This window comes from Python bivittatus, unplaced genomic scaffold, assembly GCF_059951505.1.
Source record: "Python bivittatus isolate LINGU-HERP-01145 unplaced genomic scaffold, Pbiv_v1 ctg000120_np1212, whole genome shotgun sequence".
In the NCBI taxonomy this organism is placed as follows: Eukaryota; Metazoa; Chordata; class Lepidosauria; order Squamata; family Pythonidae; genus Python; species Python bivittatus.
Genome location: NW_028277037.1, coordinates 2,313,193 through 2,336,752, shown reverse-complemented (window position 1 = coordinate 2,336,752; position 23,560 = coordinate 2,313,193). Strand labels below are relative to the sequence as shown.

General features: G+C 39.6%; 1 protein-coding gene across 2 annotated transcripts in view; it reads left to right on the top strand.

Moving 5' to 3' along the window:
- The window catches only part of ELAPOR2 (endosome-lysosome associated apoptosis and autophagy regulator family member 2), a 90,919-nt gene extending 78,018 nt beyond the window's left edge, over positions 1-12,901 (top strand). Inside the window, exons 17-22 of one of the 2 annotated variants that reach the window (XM_088134827.1) lie at positions 1,441-1,537; positions 2,519-2,620; positions 4,629-4,755; positions 8,379-8,557; positions 10,001-10,166; positions 11,954-12,901. In XM_088134827.1, the coding sequence (XP_087990953.1) occupies positions 1,441-1,537; positions 2,519-2,620; positions 4,629-4,755; positions 8,379-8,557; positions 10,001-10,166; positions 11,954-12,013 (731 nt within the window). In that variant the 3' untranslated portion in view covers positions 12,014-12,901. The other variant, XM_088134828.1, reaches the window with a different exon arrangement.
- The last annotated feature ends 10,659 nt before the right edge of the window (positions 12,902-23,560 follow it).

Genomic DNA, 23,560 nt, shown 5'->3' with positions numbered 1-23,560 from the left:
AGCTGCAGCACGGTGATAGATGCTTTCCATCATGACCAAGAGAGAGCAAAGTCTTCCTTGACTTGTATATGATCAGTTATGTTCTTGGCAGGAGCTAAACTTTCAGATTTGCTTAATATTTGGATGAGAGATTATTAAGAAATCCCAGGGCTGTAGGCTAGATTTCAGTGCTGGAGGAAGGCAGTGGCAGAACATTCCCTTGTTATTGCCAAGAAAAGTACTCAGACACGTCCATATAGTCAGCAGGAGTTGAGATTGATTTGTGGGATTTATTTTTACCTTTCCATTCCATTGCAGCACCTCAAAAGAATCCTGTATTGCTATTTTTGCCACACACATCCCCCCCTCAATGGGAATAGGTGGGTTCCTTTCTTGGATCTGGAAGCCATTTCTCAGGTTCCCACTCCAGGATCAAATCCTGATTTCCCATTCCCTATGGCCTCTATTGAAATTTAATACTACCAGCATAGTAGATTTCCAGGATGGAGCATCGTCCATTTGAGATGTTCTTCAAGCTTGGAGATAGCCCACCCGCTTCTATAATATGTTGGGCAGCAGGTCTGGTAACTGTATCTTACAGAAGATGCAAACATTCCCCTATTATATAATTAACTTATTTCTGATACTTTTTGTACAGGATTATCAACTAATGAAAATCTCTGTTTAACCAAATCTCTTTTTGATTTTAATGGATTACTGTATTAATAAAATCAGTAGTCACATCATCCATTCTCAATTCAGGGGCTCTAAAGACCTGAAGGAAGTGAAACAGCTTGCAGTTTTATAATATATAAAAGGACTACCCTTATTGTTAGAAGAAAAACCTTATTTTTTTACATTTTTTGTTTTTTTTGTTTTAGTTTTCTATACTTAATTGCTAACAAATTAGACTCCAAATTACTTTTTAAAGTAAGCTTCTCTTATTCCATATGCCTCCGTTGCTTAAGGGGTATCATTACAGATTCATCCATGGAACTTCACAGCTTAATTAGTGTAACCAAGTAACATTCATAAGCATCTCCCCTTCTATGAGCCAAAATCTGCTACTCATTCACAAAAAATATAGCTGTTCCTCATAAAGCTAAAGCCTTGATGGAGTTGAATTTGACTCTTGGTGACTATATTCTTGTCCTTTTCTTGGCAACAATATGCAAATAGTTTGCCACCATTTTCATCTGGGATGTTTTTCAACTTCCAGTCTAGTCTAAATGCATGCACCCATTTAATTCTTCCATGTAATCTTGGGGAGTTTTATAAGAAACCAGAAGATACAGTATATCAAGTTTTGAAACATCTCTTAGACAAATTGCATTATAACAAATCAGGCATCTCTGCCTGATAACATTTTGTGGACTATATATTCACCCTCATTTAAAGAGTTTTTCCCTCCCAACTCCCTATAAATTCTTTCAGGGGATGATTTTCTTTTCTTCTTTGCAGGAGCAACTGTTGAGACTACACTGGGAAATATTAATATTAAGCCAGAAATGTTTCAGCATTCTGAAAGAAAAATACCTGATGTGCATTTCTATTACAAGTAGGTAGAAGAATAAATCACTTGATTTTTCATACACCTTTACTATTTACAGAGGGAATGTAAAAATTCAGAGAAACTTACATTGTTGTCAAGGACCAGAGTTAAATAGTCAGGAGACACCATAATTTATTTTGACCATGTGTGTTATAACCCCACTAATTCCATCTCTCTTTTTTCTCTCTTTTTGGCATCATATGAAATATTATATATGTGCTTCTTGTCCTTTTTCTGTAGGATTCAGCCGTTCTTCCCAGTCAACTAATTCTGTTCTTCCTCTTCATATGACTGCATTCTGAATTTCTGCAAAGTGATTGTCTCATGGCACAGTTAAAGGACATTCTGCTCCCTAGAATAGCCTTGTCTGTTGCTCTGAGAAGCTGAGAATTTCTGGAGCTTGTAGCCTTAACCCACCTAGAGGTCACCTGGTTGGGAAAAGATGTCTTGGGTAATGGACAGACAGTGAAAAGTGACTGGGAGATCATACTCTTCAACCTTCTCCCATGGTCCCTCTCCAGATTTTCAAAAATATTTATTATTAAATGTACATTCACCTGTATTGCCAAGTCTCAAATAGCTTGGAAGCTAAGCAGGGTTAGATCTGGTTAATCCCCAAATGGGAGACAGGGCTGTAGGCTAGACTGGGAAATTAAAAAACAACAACACACATCTGGAAGAATCTGGGAAACATCATTTCCATACTGTTACCAATAAAACTGCTTGGATGTGTAGATGAAGCCACCAGGGGTCAATCTTGCCTTGAGGGTATTTTTACCTTATTGCCAAATCTCAGAGTTGCTAATAAATATTATAAAAACTGGCAATGACTTCATAAAGCATCCAGCCATAACTTGATTTGCAGCTGAGAAAAGCATGGGAGAAGACAAGAAAAATGAAGCCGTAAAAACAGCTCATTTTTCACTGGTGGAGGCAGAGCTGTCTGTCTGCATAACATCTTGAATTCTTTTTCTCATTTCTACACAGGTCTTCAGGAGTTACAGCTACTTGTGAAAATGGGCGTGCTTCTGTTGTGACAATGAGGTGCAATCCCACAAAACTTGGTCAGGGAGAAATTTCAGTTCCCAGGTATATGTTATGATTAGAAACACAAGTAGAGACCTGTCATTAGATCTCCCTCTTCCTGAATAATTTAATATGTTTCAGATTCATTTGCAATTCTTTCAGTATGTTATCAGAAGAACCACCTCTATATTTGCTGTCACCTTCACTTTAGGTGAAATCTGGAAAAACTCTTGAGCAGGGGTTCTCAACCTTTTTGTGCCATGGATCCCTTCAACAGTGTGGCAAAACCTATGGGCCCCTTCTCAGAAAAATGTATTTAACTGCATAAAATAAAATACATAGATATAGATTGTATTACAAAGAAAACCAATTATGCTCACAGTGTCAAAATATTAAAAATAATTCAAATAATTTTAGATAGTGAGATTTATGACGGCACTGAATGAATGGTGCTTATGACTGGTCCTTGGAGTTGCGGCCATCCCAGCACCCCCACGGTCATGTGATCATGATCTGGGTGCTTGGCAACCTGTTCGCACTTACAACCAGTTGCCACGTATCCCGCGATCATGTGATCGCCATTTGCAACCTTCCCTGCCAGTTTCCCCAGAAGGACAATGGGAAAACCAGCAGGGAAGGTTACAAGTTGCTGGGGTAAGTCTCCCCCAACCACACATCCTCACCCAGCACCTCTGCATTCCCGCTGCACTGGCCACTTGCACACCCTTTGCACCCTTCCCGACCCATGCCACACCCTTGCACACCCTCACAACCTTTGCCATGCCTCTCATGCACCCCCTCATACCCTCACACACCCTCCCAGACCCATACTGCGCCTCTCATGCATCCCCTTGCACCCTCACACACCCTCCCCAACCGTTGTCATATCTCTTGTGCACCCCCACGTCCTCACACCCCCATATGCACCCTCATGTACCGTCCCTGACTTTCACGCACCCACATGCACCTTCTCCAATCCTTGCTTCACCTCTCACGCACCCCCTCGCACCCTTGCGCACCCTCCCCAACCCATACTGCAACCTTGCATACTCCTGCGTGCCCCCTCCCTCCCTCCCTCCCCCACCTGTCAGTAGCCACTTACCTGCCTGCTGGCCTGGGACTTGCAACTTCCTGCTGTCTTCCCCACTGACTTTGGTTGTGGGAAGCTGGCAGGAAGTTGTCTCACCTAACGACTGTGGGATTCGGTTAATGATAGCAACCTGGACTGCAGGGATTGCTGACACTAAGCGATGTGGTTGTGCTTTATGACTGCATCACTTAGCGATAGAAATTCCAGTCCCAATTGCCATCACAAGTCGAGGAGTATCTGTAGTGAATGAAAAGCTAAATTACAGTGAGAAGTTAATGAAAATAAAGGTAAACTTTTTCCCCATCCAAGTTCACCAATGCCCTGAAATCTATCCACAGACCAACAAAGGATCCATGAATGCCATTTTAAGAACCTCTGCTCTAGAATATCATGCTTATATTCTTCTTCCTAACAAATTTCACTCTTAATCTGTAGAATTTTTGTTTATTTGTTTGTTCACTTAGAGAGGATCTGCTGAATTTGACCTGTAGTTTAGGTTGGACCAGGTGAGACCCCTTCCTTTATATAGTTTCCCTAACCCTAACTCTTTAACCATCTGTAAACTAAGCTATTAACAGTGTATGGATTGCAAAAGAGCAGCCTCTGGATGAATCCAGGTGTGCATGCTGCTAACTCAGAAACAAAAAAAGAGGAGAAGCTGTGCATTGGAAATTTGAATTCAGCAGGATCCCTTGTTGGAGGATGTGCTGAAAGTGTGCTGAGTAACTAAGTAGGAGACACATCCCATTAAAGAAGTAGAGTGCTCATAATATATTTATGTTGGATGCAGGAGATTAGTTTAGCAACAAACTACTGTTTTGCATTTTCAAAACATCATTAATGTCCAATTTGGGAATGTATGTGTTTTTGTGGGAGCATGCATTGATGGTGCTATGGGCAGCAGCCTCTTTGAGAACCAATTAAGTTAACTTTCTTTCTTCTGATTGTATCATTCTAACCCACCCAGCATTTCTTCTCTAGTTCTTGTCCTGCAGGTACTTGTGATGGATGTATATTCCACTTCTTGTGGGAAAGTGCAGAAGCTTGTCCCATGTGCACAGAGCAGGACTATCATGAGATTGAGAGTGCTTGTAAAAAAGGACACCAGGTAATTAACTGGTTACATACTGATGTGTGGTGGAAAAAGTTTCAGTCTGCAGTTGCAACTCCCAAGAAGTAGAGAAACAGAAAAGGGAGGGAGGGAGGGAGGGAGGGAGGGAGGAAGGAAGGAAGGAAGGAAGGAAGGAAGGAAGGAAGGAAGGAAGGAAGGAAGGAAGGAAGGAAGGAAGGAAGGAAGGAAGGAAGGGCGACGTTGGATAAGAACCACAGTAGCTTACATTTCCAACATAAATTTATACATTCTAGATAATGTTTTGGTGTCATATTCCAGTGGTACATCATTTTATAAAAATTCTCTTTAAAATTATAACATTGTGTAAATTCAGCCTTTCAACCACATATTTCCCCATTGTTCCATCAGTATATTATAACCAAATTTTTAATCCAGTTTATCATGCATTCCTTAACTTGTTCTTCTGTTTCAAATTTCAATACAAGTTTATACATTTTAGCAATTACATGTTCATCATTTGTACACAATTCTGTTTCAAAATCAGTCTTAAAATGTTCAATACCATGAATTATTTTATCTACTTTAAATCTTTCTGATAACTGTGAATAAGAAAACCATTGATAACTGTGTCCCTCTGCTATCAGTTTATTCTCTTGATTTTATTTTATATTCCCCTTGACAGAATCCTAGCATCTCACAGTAAGTTAGCCCTTTGTGTTTGCCTGTTATTTCTCATCTATAAGATGCTTCTTGTGCTGAGAGCCACCAAGGTGTTTTCGGGCACAGCCTGGATTTGTATCTATTCCATATTCTCAATATGGCACGTTTAACATAATGATTTTTGAAATCTACATTAACCTTGACTTTAACAAATCAAACTTTATTGGGATCATGAACCAGCAAGGAAATTGACATTCAAATATCCAAAATATCCAAAACTAAATTGACAATGTCAGGATAATTATGGGAAGTAGATACAAACAAAGAATTTTGACTAAAAAATAATATTAAATCAAAATATGCTAAGGGGCTTGCTCAGGCTACACGTATGCAGCAAGAAAAAGAAATTAAAACTAGAAATCCAGGTGATATAAACTTTGAAATAGCAATATAAAATGCAAATACAATACAGGTATATATGCATATACTTGTATGTATGTATGTATGCATATGTATATGTGTGTGTATGTGTGTACGTATACACACACACAGACATATACATACATACATACATGCATATACACACACACCCATAAATAAATAATACAGTAAAACCTTGACTTCATTGTACCACAAATATCCGTGCCACCCAAATCTCAGGTCATGTTCTTCTAGCTCTAAAAGTCTTCTGTTTCTCAGCAACACCCACTCTTTCATCCAAACCAAACAACAAACTGCAAAATACAATTTCAAATCAAGTAAACCCCATCCTCCTCTTTCCTTTGCATCTTGTAACACCTTATATTTAACTTGTGGCTTCTTCCCTTGCTCTACAAACTTAGATATGTCTTTTACCTGCTGTTTAAATGGTACATAAGTTACCAAAACAGGTACTGTCTGAACCAGAAGCATCATTCTAGGCAAGATGTTCATCTTTATCACAGAAATTCTCTCCAACAATGACAATTATAGTTTCTCCCCCCTTAACGTATCTTTTTTAACTTCATTATATGCCTTAACATAAGAAGAATCATTTTATCATGCTTGGTAGATGTGCAAAAAAGCTAGAAAATTTTGGGTTCAAATATGTACAATGATGCAGAGGATTTTAAAGATTAACATTCAACTGAAACCAGAACTTTTCCTCTTGAGACTGATGGTTAGGCAGTTGGAAAAATGTCATGGAACAGTATTTTTTTGTATGATAACTGCAGCAAGATTATTGTACAAAGAAAGATGGAAAGATTTAGCAATACTGCAATGGAGGAATGGTTGGTGAAGATGATAGAATTTGCTGAGTTGGCCAAATTGACCTGTTTGATTAGAGAAAAGACAACATCTACATTTATTGGTGACTGGAAACCCCTTATGGAATTATTGCATAAACAAGAAAAAAATGAACTTATGATTTATGGTTTTGATGATTAGATCAGATAGATTATAGAAAGAAGAAAGTCATGATGTAACCTTAGAGTAAGAGGTAAATTTATAATTGTACTTATAACTGATGTAAAGAAGATCGGAACCCACTTCTTTGTATTTTTTTTCTTTTCTATTTTTCTGCTACTCTTTTTCTTTTTGCAACTTTAGTTTTTTCTTTCATTTTTCCTTTTCTCTCTTTTCTTTCTTCCCCTATTTTAGTTTGTATTAGTCTTATTCTTGTGTTTAAAGTTTTCAATGTATGTATGTATGTATATATACATATACATTCATACATATACACACACACACACACATGTATATATACATATACATATATATACACAATATAAGATGAGAACCACAGTGGCCAGGGAGATGTTGAAGAGATACCCACAGAGAGGACATGAATATAATCTCTGATCGAACATCCCAGGGTCAAAATATCTCACCTGCAAAACCACATTAGAACAAGTTTATATCATTGCTAAGGAAAAGGGTTGTATTTGGACCTTATATGATGTGGTGGGGTCCATATTTCCCCAAAGTAGACAGGGTCAGGGCAAAGCAATGTTTGTGGGCAGGATTAACACAGTTGTGCATTTAGACATTTTGCCTTTTATCTTATTAAAAATTACAATTCGGTTACAAATTTGGATAGGGCACAAGGGACCTCAAGCATATCATTTCTTCTGCCATCAAGAACAGCTGAAGCATAAGGCACTTCAAAATAGGATAATGTGCTAAGACTTACAATCAGTACAAACTTTTAAAAGAGAAACACAAAGAAAGGAATAATATACTAAAAGAAGAGAGGGTAGGCAGTTGTCTGCAGAGCACCAGTTGATCGCTGGCCAGTTTTACTTAAACTGCTAGATCTGTTCTTTGGGGATAAAACTGAGTATGGATGAATGCTACTGGGTATCCTGAATTCAAAAGAAAGGGTGAGAAATTTGCCAGCCCTCTCAAATGTGGCCTTATAGTCAAGTTGTCCACAGGGTATAAAATAATACATGGATGGTGACATTATTGTTTGAATGGAACGCTAGTGCTTGTTGTTTGCAGAGATTCTTGCAGAAAACCCTGGGAGTGGGCTGGACCAGACAGCCGAGTACTTCTTAAGCAAGAAGGCATCTTCAGCAACATGCAGATTAGTTCTACCTATAAAAGAAATACCTTGAGTATGAGCTCTTGCTTTAGAAACATAACACAGATGAGTAAACTAAATGAGCTCTAGAACAAGGAAGAGAGGGAACCCCCCCCCCCCCACTTCTGTAGTTGTATCCTTGTCCTAACAACTTACAGTGGAGTCATTTGTCCCCAGTGGAAGTCACAGACCGAGGTTGGATTAGGACCTGAGGTTCCTAGGATGTTTCACTTTGTTATTACATTACTTAAATAAAAACATATATACATGTATGTACATACATTAGTTTAGCTTGCATGGAATCGACTGACTATGTTATTGCTTAAAAGTAAGCTCCATAGAATTGAATGGAGTTGTCTTCTAGGAAAACAAATGTATAAGATTTTCTTTTTCTTTCTCTCTCTCTCTCTGTCTTTCTCACATGCTTGCATAGGAAACCTTATATGTCTGGAACGAACCAAAGTTATGTATAAAAGGGGTTTCCTTGCCTGAAAAAAAGATCATAATCTGTGAAACAGTGGATTTCTGGCTGAAAGTTGGTGCAGGGGTTGGTGCTTTCACAGGAGTACTGCTCATTGCCTTAACTTGCTATTTCTGGAAGAAGAACCAGAAGTGAGTCTTGCAACCCCTTTTAAGGAGATACCTATTTGATCAGCAGATTTTCTTTGGTTAAATTCACCTCTCAGTTTGGGACACTGTCTTTTTCTGACTCTGTATGCTTTCTAGATCCCTTGTTCTCACCTGGCAGTGCTGTCCACCATAGACACCTCACCCCTGAATCAAGAGTGTGGCCATCTTTTACTGCAGCTTTTAAACTTCCCCCTGCCCTCCACTACCCTCCCCCCCCAAATCAACACAATTTTGTATTGCATAATAAGCATAGAACCCATTTTCAAACGTTTTTTGAAGCATCCTGGGAAAGTTACCTGCTTTCTCAAAACAGTACATTTACTCAACAGTGGATGTAACTGGAATAATAAATTCAGGGCCCGTTTGATAAAGAAGTATAGGTCACAACCAAGGCTGTTTCATGCTATTCAGATCAATAAATCAGTGTTTCTCAACCTCAGGAACTTTAAGATATGTGAACTTCAACTCCCAGAATTCCCCAGGGGAATTCTGGGAGTTGAAGTCCATACATCTTTAAAGTTCCTCACATTGAGAAACACTGGTATAAAGGATCTCTGTGATCCTTTGAATGCTGGGCACTTATGCTTAGCCTAGGAAAAATTTCTGCTTGAGGCTTAGCAAATTTTCAGCTACAGTAGATTGGACAGTGATTGCCTGACATAGCAGACCACTTCTTGTGCTCTAATACAAGGGGTGCCTGCATCCTACCACACCCCTTCCTGAACCCCAAGAGCCTTCAGAAGGGGTAGAAAGATATATTTCTCTTTTTTTAATATTTTTGGAGAGCGTGGAAATGTTTAAAGAGTTTCATGGGTGCACCTGCTTATCCTTTCCCCCCAAATTAACCATCCCAAGCAGGAATCCCCCTTTTTTTCAGTCTTCCCTCATTAAGAAGAAATAATAGCCAAATCAACAAGGGAGTAAAGTGGGACACTATGCTGATTAGGTCTCACCATTGCCTCGCAAAAATGGTATTTCAATGGGTTATATTTTAGGGGGGGGGCATTTGCAAAATTGTTGTAATAGTCATTTCTTCAAACAGCTTGGTTTCCTTTCTGCCACACTGAGAGACAGGCTGTCCTCCCATTGGTGGAGTCCCATTGGCCCACCTCCCAATTCCTGATTCCCCACCATTAGTTTGGCACATGACCTTGCTAAGGAGCCAAACTGCAGGGCTCTTGTAGTCTTGCACCATCAATTATACAGGAGGTGGAGGAGTGAGAAACATCCCCATGTACTTTTGATATATGACTGCATTGCCTCGTTTCCAGGTCTGGTAAACAACACAACTTTTCATTGTCAGGTTCTGCTTAATTGTATTAAACAATCTATCTGAAGAATCTTTTCCTATCTCGCTGTGTGATACATTCAGATACGGTCTGCGTGAGTTGACAACATTGCCCCTGTCTGTATTGATTCCTACAGATTAGAGTATAAATATTCTAAACTGGTGATGACCGCGAATTCGAAAGAGTGTGAACTTCCTGCTGCGGATAGCTGTGCTATCATGGAAGGGGAAGACAATGAAGAAGAAATAGTGTATTCAAATAAACAGTCATTACTAGGAAAACTCAAGTCACTGGCCACTAAGGTAAGCATGGGAGCCACAAAGGATGATTCCTAAGGCATAGCTGTGATCCAAAGGCAACAGTTCAGTCTGGTCCTCCGAATTATCATTGGAAAGAAATGATAACAGCAGAATAAGTTATAGGAAAACGTGGGTGGATTACCAATACAGACATCGTTATCTGAATATTTCACAAATAAGGCTGGTTATTGCACAGTGCAAGCCTTATAGGCAAGCATCCTCTATGCCCTTTTATCATTATTTTTTTCTTAATGTGCAAATCTTGTCCCCCACGTCTCTTGATTTTTCCGTCTTGCTCATTGGTTTTTCCTTTTTAACTCGTGGCAGATGAAAATCTTCCTTCATGTAAAACTACCACGTACCCATCTCTCTAAACTTCAAAGCAGCTTCCAGAAAATGTTTAAAAAGCTATTTAAAGTTTAGACACTAAGCATATTCAAAATGGAATGTTTTAATAAAAACCGACTGAGCTGAATAAAAAGTTGTGCTTGAAAGATTTTTTTTCCTCTTTTGGGATGGGTGTGCAAACTAGATATAAAACGTAATACGTACTGTAGAAACTCAGTCATTTTCACCCCTGCTATATGTGAGATTAGATAATCAAATCCAATTCCTTATTTCTTGGATCAACTTTCCCTTTCAGATAATTTGAATAGATGAAATGCATCCTACCTTTTTTTATTCTACTGCATCAGGATAGCTGACCTTCTGAAGGAAGAGGCAGGAGGCCATCTGATGATGCTGTGATGTCACTGGAAGAAACATGAGCAAATCATTTTGGATTGTTTTTTAGCCTTTGTGGGTGGGGAATGAGAGCAAGAAGTCTCTCAGAGGCAGGCTGCTGCATTCTCACCCTTCAAACCACTGGGTTTGTGCTGGTCTTAGATTTGATTTGGAAGAGATGCTTTGGAACATCAGAAAGGGCAAATGCAGCACATGTCCATCATTCCTAAAAGTAGTTATGTCTGTTTCTGGAATTGTGTGGCTGCAGCAGAAACCTTCTCGCAACACCTACATGATCCAGGAAAGCGACAACGGTTGCTTTAATGAGTCACGAACCAGCACTGCATTTGTGCTTTTGTGTTTTGTTGTAGTTGGACACCTGATATTCATACTGTCATGGGTCTGAAGAAGTCAGCTTCTGGCCAAATACATACAATTTGGCAGCAGTCCCAAAATTACTGATAGATAGATGCTGTGTTCACACCATTTGCTTATCCAGAGAGACTTGGCGGCTGTATTCACACCTGGGGGGGGGCTGTTTGTTTTGATTTTGGATTTGTATGGGCTAGTATATTTGTCGTATGTAGCCTGTCTGATTAGTTTATGTATTATTATGTATTATGTGAACTCATAAAATTGGATAATTCAATAACCAAGTGCAGTCAATGTCTATGTAAATGTTTTGATGGATTTAATATATTTGTAAATGATTTGTCTTGGAAGCTAGTCAAGTTAGGGCCTGGTTAATCCTTGGATGGGAGAACACCAGGGAATCCCAGGGCTGAAGACTAGCCTGGAAAGTTAAAAAAGCATCCCTGAAAAAAGCAGTTGCAAATTATTTCATATCGTGGCTAAAAGAGTGACATAGTTGTACCTATGAAGTCACCAGGAGTCAGATTTCAAATCTGACTTGAAGGGGACAATTTTTGTTATATTTTCCATATGATAGTCTTACTGGAACCATATTTCTTTGATGTTAGCACAGATTGTCATATTTGGGGGCCGTTTGCTCAGCTCTGTTGGATGGACCAGTGGTCACCTTCAAACTCTTGTCTTTTGTAACCCAGGAAAAAGAAGACCGCTTTGAATCTGTCCAGCTGAAATCCTCCAGATCTCAAAATATATGAAGATTCGGTTTTGCCCTTTGAGCCTGATTTCTATTTCCAGGGGACCAATTTTTCAACTCGGGCTGGCCCACATCTGAGGGATAGCTTCCTGTGAGAAACATTGAGTGATCCCAGGTGGACAAAGAGAGCAGCAGACAAACAGAAGAAAAAAGAAGATGCTGCCTTATTGGGAGACTAAGTTGCCAAAAGCAAAGCAAGGCCTTTGCATCCTAAAACCGGGGTGAACTTCAACTCAGGGAGCAAGGAAGCATGAACGTTGTAGCCCGTTGTGTTGGCTCCAGAGGCAGAAAATCTGCATGCCACCTCCCTGAATGTAGCAAGAAATTAAGAAATGGACAGTTTTTTTGCCCTCCCTGACCCCTCTGTTTCCACTTCTGTTCCAGATGTGGCTTCACTCTGTCCTGAGAGAGAGGCCATACCTGACGTGAGGTAGAGACCTACCTGCGCATTGCTCTGGCATGGCCGATGCTTCTTCTTGGTATCCCTTAAGTTCCCTGCTGTCACAGAAATGAAACTGCTTGCGTTTTAGAAAGTTTTCTCAGTGCCGTGACCAGACTCTGCTGATGCGCTGTGGTTGCGGCATTGAGTTTTCTTCTTGAAATTGAAACATCAATCAATACTTGAAACAGAAGAACTGTGGATGGTTCCAGTCTCATCTTTGAAAAGGTTTCTTTCTAATCTTTGGAAAGGAACGTGCTTGTCATAAAAAGTGGTAGGGTCTTGCTTAAGATTGGGGATCTAGTTTCCCACTGCAGAACCAGTTTCTCTAGTTGCAGATATGTCTAGTGCATGGTTGCACGCAAGAATTGGCGCTCTCAAGGATAGAAATGTCATTCTCTACATCAGTGTTGTCCAAACTTGGCCGCTTTAAGATGAGTGGACTTCAACTCCCAGAATTCCCCAGCCAGCTGGCTGGGGAATTCTGGGAGTTAAAGTCCATTCATCTTAAAGTGACCAAGTTTGGACAACACTGCTCTACATGGTTAACCAGAAGGGCACCCGTCTGTGTCCAGTGGGACTTGTTCCCTAGCAAGAATGCTTGCAGCTGGCAGTGCTGCGTGGTCAGAGATTTGGTGCAGGTCAGACATGCATTGGCTTTACACAAGCCCTTTCTTATGGAGGTAACTCTTCCCAAGATTTTGGTTGTTTTACTTACACCTTAAGAAATCCTATGCATACTCTTTTCAAGGGTTGGTTAGTAGTGTAGAAAATGGGACTGTAGGGACATGAGGTTGTAATGAGGAATTAACTGCCTTCATGCTGGTTCATTTCAAGCACTGATTGCACATGGCTACTGAATGTAAGAAATGGCCCTTCTTAATGTTAACATTCACCTGAATATTTAGATGCTTGAAGACCATGTTTGGTATATGCACATATTTTTAGGCCCAGAGGGAAATGATCAGTGCAAATTGGGCTTCAGGGGAAAAAATGACATAATCCTATTTCCCTGCATACTTCTTTTTTCAGAGTTATCTTTTTCTGTATGATTTTAGACATCACAGGCCATCTGGGGGTACCCCCCCATGTTGTAAAAGAAGTAACATTCAAAGTGACGCAGAGTCAGCAGCTGGGTATAAAAACTGTGAGTGTGAAAGAGGAGGGAAGCAGGGTTAACTCATGGACCATGTTCACCGTAAGAGCTTCGCTTTGTTGCAGAATCATATTCCTGCAGGTGAGAAGCCCCTGAACAGTAGCAAGGGCTGGAGGTACCACGGTGGCATTTCAGCCCTGCTGTGGCCCTTGGTTCTTATATCGACCATTCCCAATGCGATAAATCAGCCATAAGGATTTCATATGATCTTCACATTTTCAGAATTTCCAACATAATGGCTATTGATGCAAACTGAATATTCATCAGTGTAAAACCAGGGAGATAAATTCTATGGAAGATACAGTATGTTTTATAAACGTATAGTTAAGTTATGAATGAACTGTGGACTGGGTTTTTTTAATGAGTTCTAATAAGTTTAAAAATGGTTCTAATGAGTTCTAAAAATATACAGCTGTATGTATAATATGAAGCACTGAAAAAATGAAGTGAGAGTAGTGAGGGGTTTTTTTAGAAAAACCATTCACTTGCTTTGTTTTTATGGTAGACATATGATTAATAATCTGTCTCTGAATGAAACCAAATCTGAAACTGTATGCATTCTGAATAATTATCCTATAGTCCCAATACAGGATTTTGAAGATTTACTAATCTTTCATAGAGGAAAGATAATTACATTGACCAAATGTGCTGCATACAGTTGCAGAATGTAGGATTTCTCTTTTGTGTGTATGTGTGGTCATAGAAATTCAGAGAGCGTTGGCAATTCCTCATTGTTCAAATTGTATTATGCTTCACCCCTACATACCCAGGCACCCAAAAGATGTGAAATCGCATCTTTTCTTACATTTACACGCTTGGACAAAACAGTCTTGTGTTTTTTACTCTGAAGTAGGTTGCATAGGTTTCAGTGGGACTTACTCCGCCATAGCTATGCACTGGATTATAATTATAAGGCCTTTTTGTATATTTTGTGCAGCTCTTGTCCATAACCTTTTGTATATTTATTTGCCATAACTGTTTGGGACATTGCTGTTTACCGGATAGGAGTTGTGGTTTTATTATTTCTGTGTGGAATGTTTAAGGCAGCATTTCTCAACCTTGGCAACTTTAAGACGTGCGGACTTCAACTCCCAGAATTCCCCAGCCAGCATGGCTGGCTGGGGAATTCTGGGAGATGAAGTCTGCACGTCTTAAAGTTGCCAAGGTTGAGAAACACTGGTCTAAGGGACATCCTGCTTGGTGTAACCAATGTAAGCTGGCCCCTGGAGTAATTTTGGTGACTGCATTGCCTGCACTGCTAAAGATCAGAATGGGGTATTTTGAAATTTGGGGCCAAAGGAATTAGGCAAATAATTTATCCACATTTCTTCAGGGGTTTAAGAAATGCTTCAGCAGTGTCTCAAGACCAGGGCTTTCCTAGGGAAGTGACAGCAGCCCAGCTGTGCTGCTAGGGGAAAGAAACAGAAATGAGAAGAAATTCCCCCCTCATGGTGCCTTCTCGTAGAATTCAGTTGCAGTGTGGGCAGAGTGTGAGGTAGCTGTCACCTCAGGAGAGATTATTTTAAAATAAAAATATAGGAGCCCTTGACTGTCTCATCTGTATACTACTAAAACTCTCATTATGTTTATCTGTTTGTCTGTACCCTCACGTTAGCCCAAACAGTGCATTATACTGCAACAATTTTTGAATCAAGGTACCTAAAATCCACTAACTTAAAGAAATCTGGGACCCGTTACTCTTGTGGAATTGAAATTTTCATGATGTTCAGACCAGTTGTATTTGCAAAGTTGTGGCCATTGCAGTGTCCACACGGTCACATGATCATGATTTCCGATGGTCCCTGCCAACTTCCCACAGGGGGAAGCTGGCAGGAAGTGGGAAGTCACTCCTGCTGCTTTTTTGCCCACCCGTGGTCATTCTGTTTATCTGTTTAGGTAAGTAAATATTGACTTATTATTGACATTCGTCTGCCACTACAATTATTTTTCTATTTATGATATATACTCTTCTTAAAGGTTCATGGAACCATCCAGCATGGGGGTAAAAAATTACCGTCAGCCTCAAATTTAATTTTCATTCTGGTTGCATCAGACTGCACTACCTTTCTTTCAAAAGATGACCCAACGGGTCCCAGGGTTGTCTAGTAACTAATTAAATATAAGAACAGCACACCCCATCCACCAGAATTTTGTTCTCCTTTGAAAGAAATTCTGAAAGCAAGTTGAACTCACAGAAGAAGATTCAGGAGGATTTCTCTGCCTGGCACTACCTACCACAAATTACTGTTGTGTCATCTGTGAACCAGGCTGGTTCATAAATTGGGTTCACTGGATCAGACTTTGAATCTTTTCTAGGCCAGAGGCCAGGTTCCAGTGTGGGCAAAGACCCAATGTGGGGCATCCCCTAGAGCAGTGTTTCTTAACCTCGGCAACTTTAAGATGTGTGGACTTCAACTCCCAGAATTCCCCAGCCAGCATGCTGGGAGTTGAAGTCCACACATCATAAAGTTGCCGAGGTTGAGAAACACTGCTCTAGAGTGCTGGGCTGGTGGCAAAGAGGGTGGACCTCTAGGGAATGGGAAAGCCTACCAAGCCAGAGGTTCCTCCTAGCTGCCCTTGTTTATATCAGTTTTAACCAACCTTGGTCCTTCTTGCAACTTGTTCCAGTCCTAATTATGGAGATACTGTTTGGAATGATGGTAGTTGTAGGTAATACTCTTTGAAAGGATTCTGGTGTGAGAAGACTGCTATGTATAGTCATTCTCTAAATGTATTGGATGATGTCTGTTTTTTGTAATATGAAGTCATGTGGTTTGCTTATACTGAATTAGATTGTAGGCTTATCCATCTAGCCTTTTTTTTTTTTTTTTTTTTTGCTACTCTGTGTCTCGGTACGTAGCCTGAGATATTTACTCCCCTTGACTTCAAATGTATAAGGAGAAATGGGACCTTCTGTGGCTCTGTGCCGAATCACTGAGTTACAAATACACCACATAAGGCTGCCCAGCCTGTTGCAAGGCTAAAATTATGGGGAAGGGAACATCAATAAAACAGAAAGAGAAAGAGGCATATCCAATCTTTTTAAGATAACTTAAAACATCAGGGTAGCAGAGACAAAAATAGAAAGGAAAGTCCAAAACCTACTCTTGGAACTTCTTTATTAAGAGGCTTCCTTAAATGTCTGTGAATCTTTACTCCAAATCCAAGTTTTTCTATTCCTGTTGTGAACTTACAAATATTCTTCTCTTCCTGGGGTGATTGCTGGGGAAAAGGTTGGTGTACAATTTGCCTTTACTTTCCAAAATAACCGTTCAATCTGGATTCAATGACCTTTTCGTTCTTCTAAAATGGGATGGTCATCCCTGTTGTATGCCAATGCCTTAAATTTCTCAGAATATTGTTGTATTTTGTTAACACTTGTGATTTTTAGTAATATACTGGTATACAAGTACTTGATTTTGATTCCAAGTGGAAATCACATTGTGATTTTTGTTTCTGTTTTTTGTTTTGCTTTTTCTCCTGAACCTCTTCACAGCCTTGTAGAAATAGTGTTATTTTATAGTTGTAAACCATCTCCCAAGATTGAATTGGTTAGGACTTTGACAGGGATCCATCCATCCCTCCCTCCATCCCTCCCTTTGCCATCTTTCTGTGGAAGGATCTGTTTCTGTGGGGTTTTTAAAGCTAGAAATTGCCAGTGGAGCTGTTAAAACTTGCAAAGCCAGCTCTGGATTCATTACAGTAAAATTCCAGACCTATGCACTCCTTTTTAATTTATTGCCATGTATTCTTTTGAGAAGTAAGCAAAGTCTATGCATCAAATTATCAAAACGTTTGAATGTGATTTAAGGAGGGAATCTTTTTTTTTCATTCCTATCCTCCAGAGGTTTCATCTCCGCATTTCCTCTTCTAAGAAACACCAGATTGGCAGTATTTCATGATGGTCTGAAATTCAGATGTGGGCAGATCTGTGCTTTCCTTTTGCTCATCTCCTTTCCAGTCTCCCCCCCCCCTTTTTTTTTCTGAGCACATGAATATTTTCCTCTGGTTTCTCAATAGCCCCATCAAGAGTTGTTCTAAATCAGCACCTGAATTTTCTATATGCAGATCTGATTCAGAAAACTCTCCAAATTCAAACAGCGCTCAAGGCTACCTGTCAGGTGAGCTTTCAAAAAAGATTATTAATGGATTTCATATAATTTCATAGCCAAAAGTTCTACCCAGCAGATGACAGGGGAGGCCATATTGGTGGTGGTGGGGGGAATAAAAGAAAAAAGTCAAGACTGCAGCCCCACCTCTTGCTATGTGCATTGCATCTTGCAGCATTGCGTCATCTTGACTCTTTTGACCCTTTGTGGATATTCTGGTTTAAAAATCTCACTAGTTTCTCTTTGTAAATTTAAATATGAAAATGTAAATTGCAGACCAAACTTTTCATTCCCCTCCTTAACAAGATGCCAGTAATACTTGTGGCATTGTGCAATTGGTAATAATGTGCTCACAAAAAATACTGAGCCAGTCACTAAAAATATAAATTTACCTTAACTTGATCTGTTTGCGGTGTATATCTCCCTGACCTCTGTGCCACTGGGACATTTTGCTAAGTGATCTCTGATTGCCTGAAATTCCGAAGGAATATCCATGAGACAGAAGCCTGGTCCAATTCCCAATTCCCACAGAGGAATTGCAAATAAATATTAAAACATGTGAAAGCACTTTGGATGTTTTGCTACCAAAAATCCTCAGCCTGATACGGTGACTTAGCCTTATATTTGTCCTAACCTTTATAGGCCTTGTTTCAGTCTGTTGATTTATGTATGTATGTAGGTATGTATGTATTTGATCTATCTCCCATCTTTATTTTGTACAACTCCAGACGGTGTACACATTATTCCTTCCTCCTATTTTCCCCGCAACAGCCCTGTGAGGTAGGATGGGCTGAGAGAGAGAGGGACTGGCTCAGAGTTAGCTTAAGATGCCTAAGGGAAGACCAGAGCGCAGCACCTTAAATACTACACCAAACTGTTTTTGTAGTAAACTCTCCTTGTGTATTTATTATGTCTTTTAATTCAAAACAGACTCTTAAGGCTGATAAGTGTCATATGATCTTGTCTGGCCTGGTTAGTGCTAGGATGGGAGACCACAAACATCGGACAATTGCAGGCTGAACTAGGAAATTGATAGGGCATGCCGAAGAAAGCAGTGGCAAGTTAACTTACACATCATTAGTGTGTTATATTTTGACAATTTAAATGTACAGGTAGTCCTCGTTTACCGATTGTCTCATTTAGCGATTGTTCACATTTACGATGGTGATGTTAAAATAACTTTACAACCAGTCCTGGCATTTTTGACCTTTGCAGGTCTGTAAAGCAAAGGAAAGCTGAAATAAGATCATAAGCACAGTCACGGTTTCACTTAGTGACCACTTCACTTGATGACCAAGTTGCTGGTCCCAATTGTGATTGCTAAATGAGGACTACCTGTATTTGTATATGGAAGTTACCAGGTGCAAATTTAAATAAAAATACTTCTCACCATAATGGCTTGGATTGTGATGAGGGAACCAGAGGATCTGCAGTCTGCTGTTTGGGTGTTGGGCTCCTGCCCATCCATTTTAAGATTCTTTATAGTCGAAGAAACTTAAAAGGGAAGAATACACTATATGCACACATCGGATAGAGCTCAGATGTACAACAGGAGATTGTATGTGCCCCTCCAAAAGCTTAGCCCATGGGCCCCCAGAGATCTTAAAAGTGATTGCTCAAGTTGTCTCATTCATTCATTCATTCATTCATTCATTCATTCCCTCCCTCCCTCCCTCCCTCCCTCCCTCCCTCCCTCCCTCCCTCCATTGACAGTATCGTTTGCCATTCCTCAAATGCTTCTTCACACTAACTATGAATTGGGGACTGGTCCGGAATTACTCGGTGAGATTCCATGCTGCGCTTGAACCCACTGTATTTCATTTTAATGTAATTCATGTTGATGTAATTAATTTAATGCTAATGTAACTAAGTTAAATGCAGTTGAGTTTCATTTAACTGTTTAATTTAATTAAGGTTAAATGTAAATGAAAGGAAACCAAACGTAGTTTTGTCTTGATATGTTAAAGATGACCTTCAAGCTTGGGCATTGGTGAGGAGTGTCCAAAAGTGAAAACGATGGCTGCCCCCGTGCAATTGAACCCCTCCCCTTTTTTATGTGTGACACGGATGCAGATGTTTGCAAAGCACTGCTCAAAGGGCAGAACATTTGAATATCCCTAAAAAGAGGGTATTTTCAAATTGGGCAATGCCCAGTGAAAATTTGAAGCTACATTTCAGGGACACAAAACTGACTAATTTGGTCTCAGTCCAGATTCTTGGTGGGCAATCAAGCACTATCTCTGTCTTGGAGTCAGTGAACAGATAGTTGGACAGAGGCAATTATTTAGAATTACTTATTAGGGCTATGCATGCAAATGATCCAAAAGAAATACCTCAGATCTCGTGTGAGCAGAGCATCTCTTAATTTTTCCATAAAAGAAGATGTTGCTGCTTTAAGGAATTCATTCGTTCAGGGTTATGTGAGTCTGAAAGCAGCTGCATCACTTTTTCAGGCTTATGTGGAGGTCCAGGGAGGTGCTGTAACTCATGCTTGCAAGAGGCCCATAGTCTGTCCTAATCCGTTTTAAAGCATGCTCTCCGGATCATAGTTCCTCCCCTGCATTGTTTCTAAGATGCTCAAGTCAGTGTGTTGCACTACGGAGAGAAAGTTGTTGCCCCTGGACCAGATACTTGACTGGCCTTTCCTTGAGTGTTCAGATCTACTGAAGAGAAGTTCATCCTAGCCACAGCAGAATTTCTCCCCTCATTTTGGATTGGCTCTGTCTTTCTTGGTCCCGTTGACTTCTTTCATTTCTTTCTTAGATTTATATCTTGCTTTTTTTCCTAGAAGTTCAAGCATACATCACAGCCTCTCCTCCAGTTTTTCTCCACTACAACAACCCTGTGAGGTAGGTAGGCTGGGTTGAGAGAGGTTAACTGGACAAGAGATTGCATGGCTAAAGTTGGACTTGAACCTGAGTCTTCCCAGCCTTGATCTGACACTTTCCTTACTACACCACCCTGGTTTACTTAAATTATCAATGTTGGATTTCTGTATCTTCCTATCTGTGGGACACAGAGGTATAATATACTGTATGTACCTTAAAAAGCAAATGCTTCTGCCTTTTTTCTTTCTATGAAGACCAAAACATGATTATTTCTAATTTTCTTCAAAAGCATCTCTTTTGTATGCTTTATGGGATTGTGTTCAGAACCTATGGCCTCTGGATGTGGTTGAACATCAACTCTGTGTCCTGCAGAGTTAACCATGCTGTTGGAGGGCGGTGGAAGTTTAGCAAAGCAGGTGTCTGATAGAACCCACATTGATATAATGTGCAACACAATGTTACACAAATTATGCAAAATATGTTATTTGCCTCATTGTACAATGATGGTGTAATGTATGTGATGTCACTTGTTGTCCTCCCCTCAATAGGTGTTTATGTTTAGAAATTTTTTGGAAGGTCCTCATGCTTCCATTCTTGCTTTATAATATCACTGGAACATAAAGCGTAACTTATACATTCACCATGTTGTAAAAGAGAATGTCAGAAAGAAAAGCATCGTCTCCCTGCTCTGTTCTGAAGCATCCTACTGCCTATGAAGAGAATAATCAAACATCTGTCAAAAGATTAGAAAGTTTTGCCAACTGAAGTTTATCATTTTTCTACTCAGTTTACTTTTAATTTGGTCGGTAGCAAATTTTAGCGTTGCACTAGTGCTTGAGTCTGAATGGGTTTCTAATCAGCTCTTGCAGATGTATTGAGTGGGGTGGAAATACGTCTGTTATCACAGCCACAGTTCACCTTTTGCAATTTTCAATGAGGAGTTTGAAGTTTTACTAAGTACATCAAAACCTCTCCTGCTGCTCATGTGTCTATGGGTATTAACAGAGGTTTACCTAAGAAGATTAAGAGCCAGATGGGAATAATTTGAAGGTGGTGCTAGTACTTGGTTGAACTTCAAAATTGTCCCATGCATGGATGAGCCAATGAACAGATTTTGTTAGTAATATTCCATCAGATTCAGAGTATACATATATATGTATGTATGTATGTATGTGTGTGCGTGCGTGTATGTGTGTGTGTGTATATATATATACACACATACATACATACACACACACATATATATGTATGTATGTATATGTATATGTATATATACACATACACATGTAACTTTCATACAAGGGGGAAAGTAGCCTGCTGTAAGAGGTCATATAATTTTGGGTAGATTGGGAAATTATGAATGTCCAAGGGCAAATTTTGGAAACTTGATTTTAATATTCCTTATCCTTCTAGGGTAATTAAGAAAGCTGTTTTAAATATTTCTCCAGAAGTTTTAATTTAAACACCTCCAAATTGCCTTGAATGCAGTTGGAATTTCTGTTGTATCACATGTAGCCATATTGGTTATGAAATTGCTGCTATGGGTTTGAATGATTGGAAAGGTGGTTGTTTAACATTTTGATTTCAACTAATAAATGTCAACATTTATTAAGCTAATTGACCTGAAATTGTATGCTTCTTCTCAACACCCATCAGTCAAGTACAGACATAAAGGATTAATTTTCAGCACATCCCACTGCTTATAGACACTGAGAATCATTTGTTTATTTGAAAGCACATGAGGGCAGAGACCTTCTAATGACCAGTCCAAGGACTTGTAGCGTCTTCCATTTATTCTATTATTATACTTAAATCTTATGCCAAGGTGAGTTTCTGAAGCATATCAGAGCACTGACAGGGAGAGACAGGGAGAGAAAGATCAACTTTTGGTTGACTTGCTACAGTAACTCATTTGAATTATTCCCCTGAGGAAGGCTACAAATGAAAACATTGGGCGTTTTACTAATTTATTAAAACCTTATTTTTTTTCAGTATAATTCTAAAGCTGCCTTTTTTCTCTGTCTCTTTTATATTGCTGTTTTTTTTCCCTTCCCTTCCCAGGTAGGCCACAACTATTAGAGGTCACCAGAATATTATTCTGCAAAAAGTAAAACTTGAGCTTTAGTAAATTGCCAGGATTTTAGGCTTGGAAGAAGCCACTGCAAACCTGATTTGAGCTATCAAATAATGATGAACAAAAGGAATGGTAGGAAAAATGAGCCCACTCTATTTAAATCTTTAAAGATTTAAATAGAGTGGGCTCATTTTTCCTACCATTCCTTTTGTTCATCCCCATGCTGGCTGGGGAATTCTGGGAGTTGAAGTCCACACACCTTAAAAGTTGCCAAGTTTGAAAAACACTGATTTAGAGCAAGAGGAGACAACATCTGCCTTCCAACAGTCTGGACTACATTCAGATGGGCTGGGCATAACTCCCAGAAATCGCAAGTCACATCTTGAGAGCACCAGGTTGAAGAAGGGTGATGTGCCTCAACAGGAGAACGTACACTTGGTTCATCTTCCAATGTCCAATCATTTGCCAGCAAAGCCTTTATGTCAGATAAACTGGCAGTCTCTAGGCACAAATCTGACATCAGAAATGACAACATCCCCAAACTACAAATATCAGCTCTCTAGGTTAGTTGATGTTCCTTAGGAGAAGGAATTACAAATCCAGATTCCACCATAAAAAGCTGAATTGGAATCTATTGGGGGTTTAGCAACGTATCTTGGAGAATGATTTGATGTGTTTGTCATCACATCTATGCGTTGACCAGCTATTTGATGCAAGACCAGGCCATAACTCATTGAGTCATAAGTCATTGTCATGACCCAGTCTCAGCAGCTTTCTCTCAAACCAACTTCTAAGAGAACAGAACTTTGCCAAGTGTGACAAACTGCACAAAACTTGTTTTTGCTGCAGTTTCTACTATGTTATAGCTGAGCTGGAAATAAATCAGCTTAGTTGCCCTTCTGTGTGTGAAGGTGGTTGGATAAATCTGAGGGATTTTTTTTT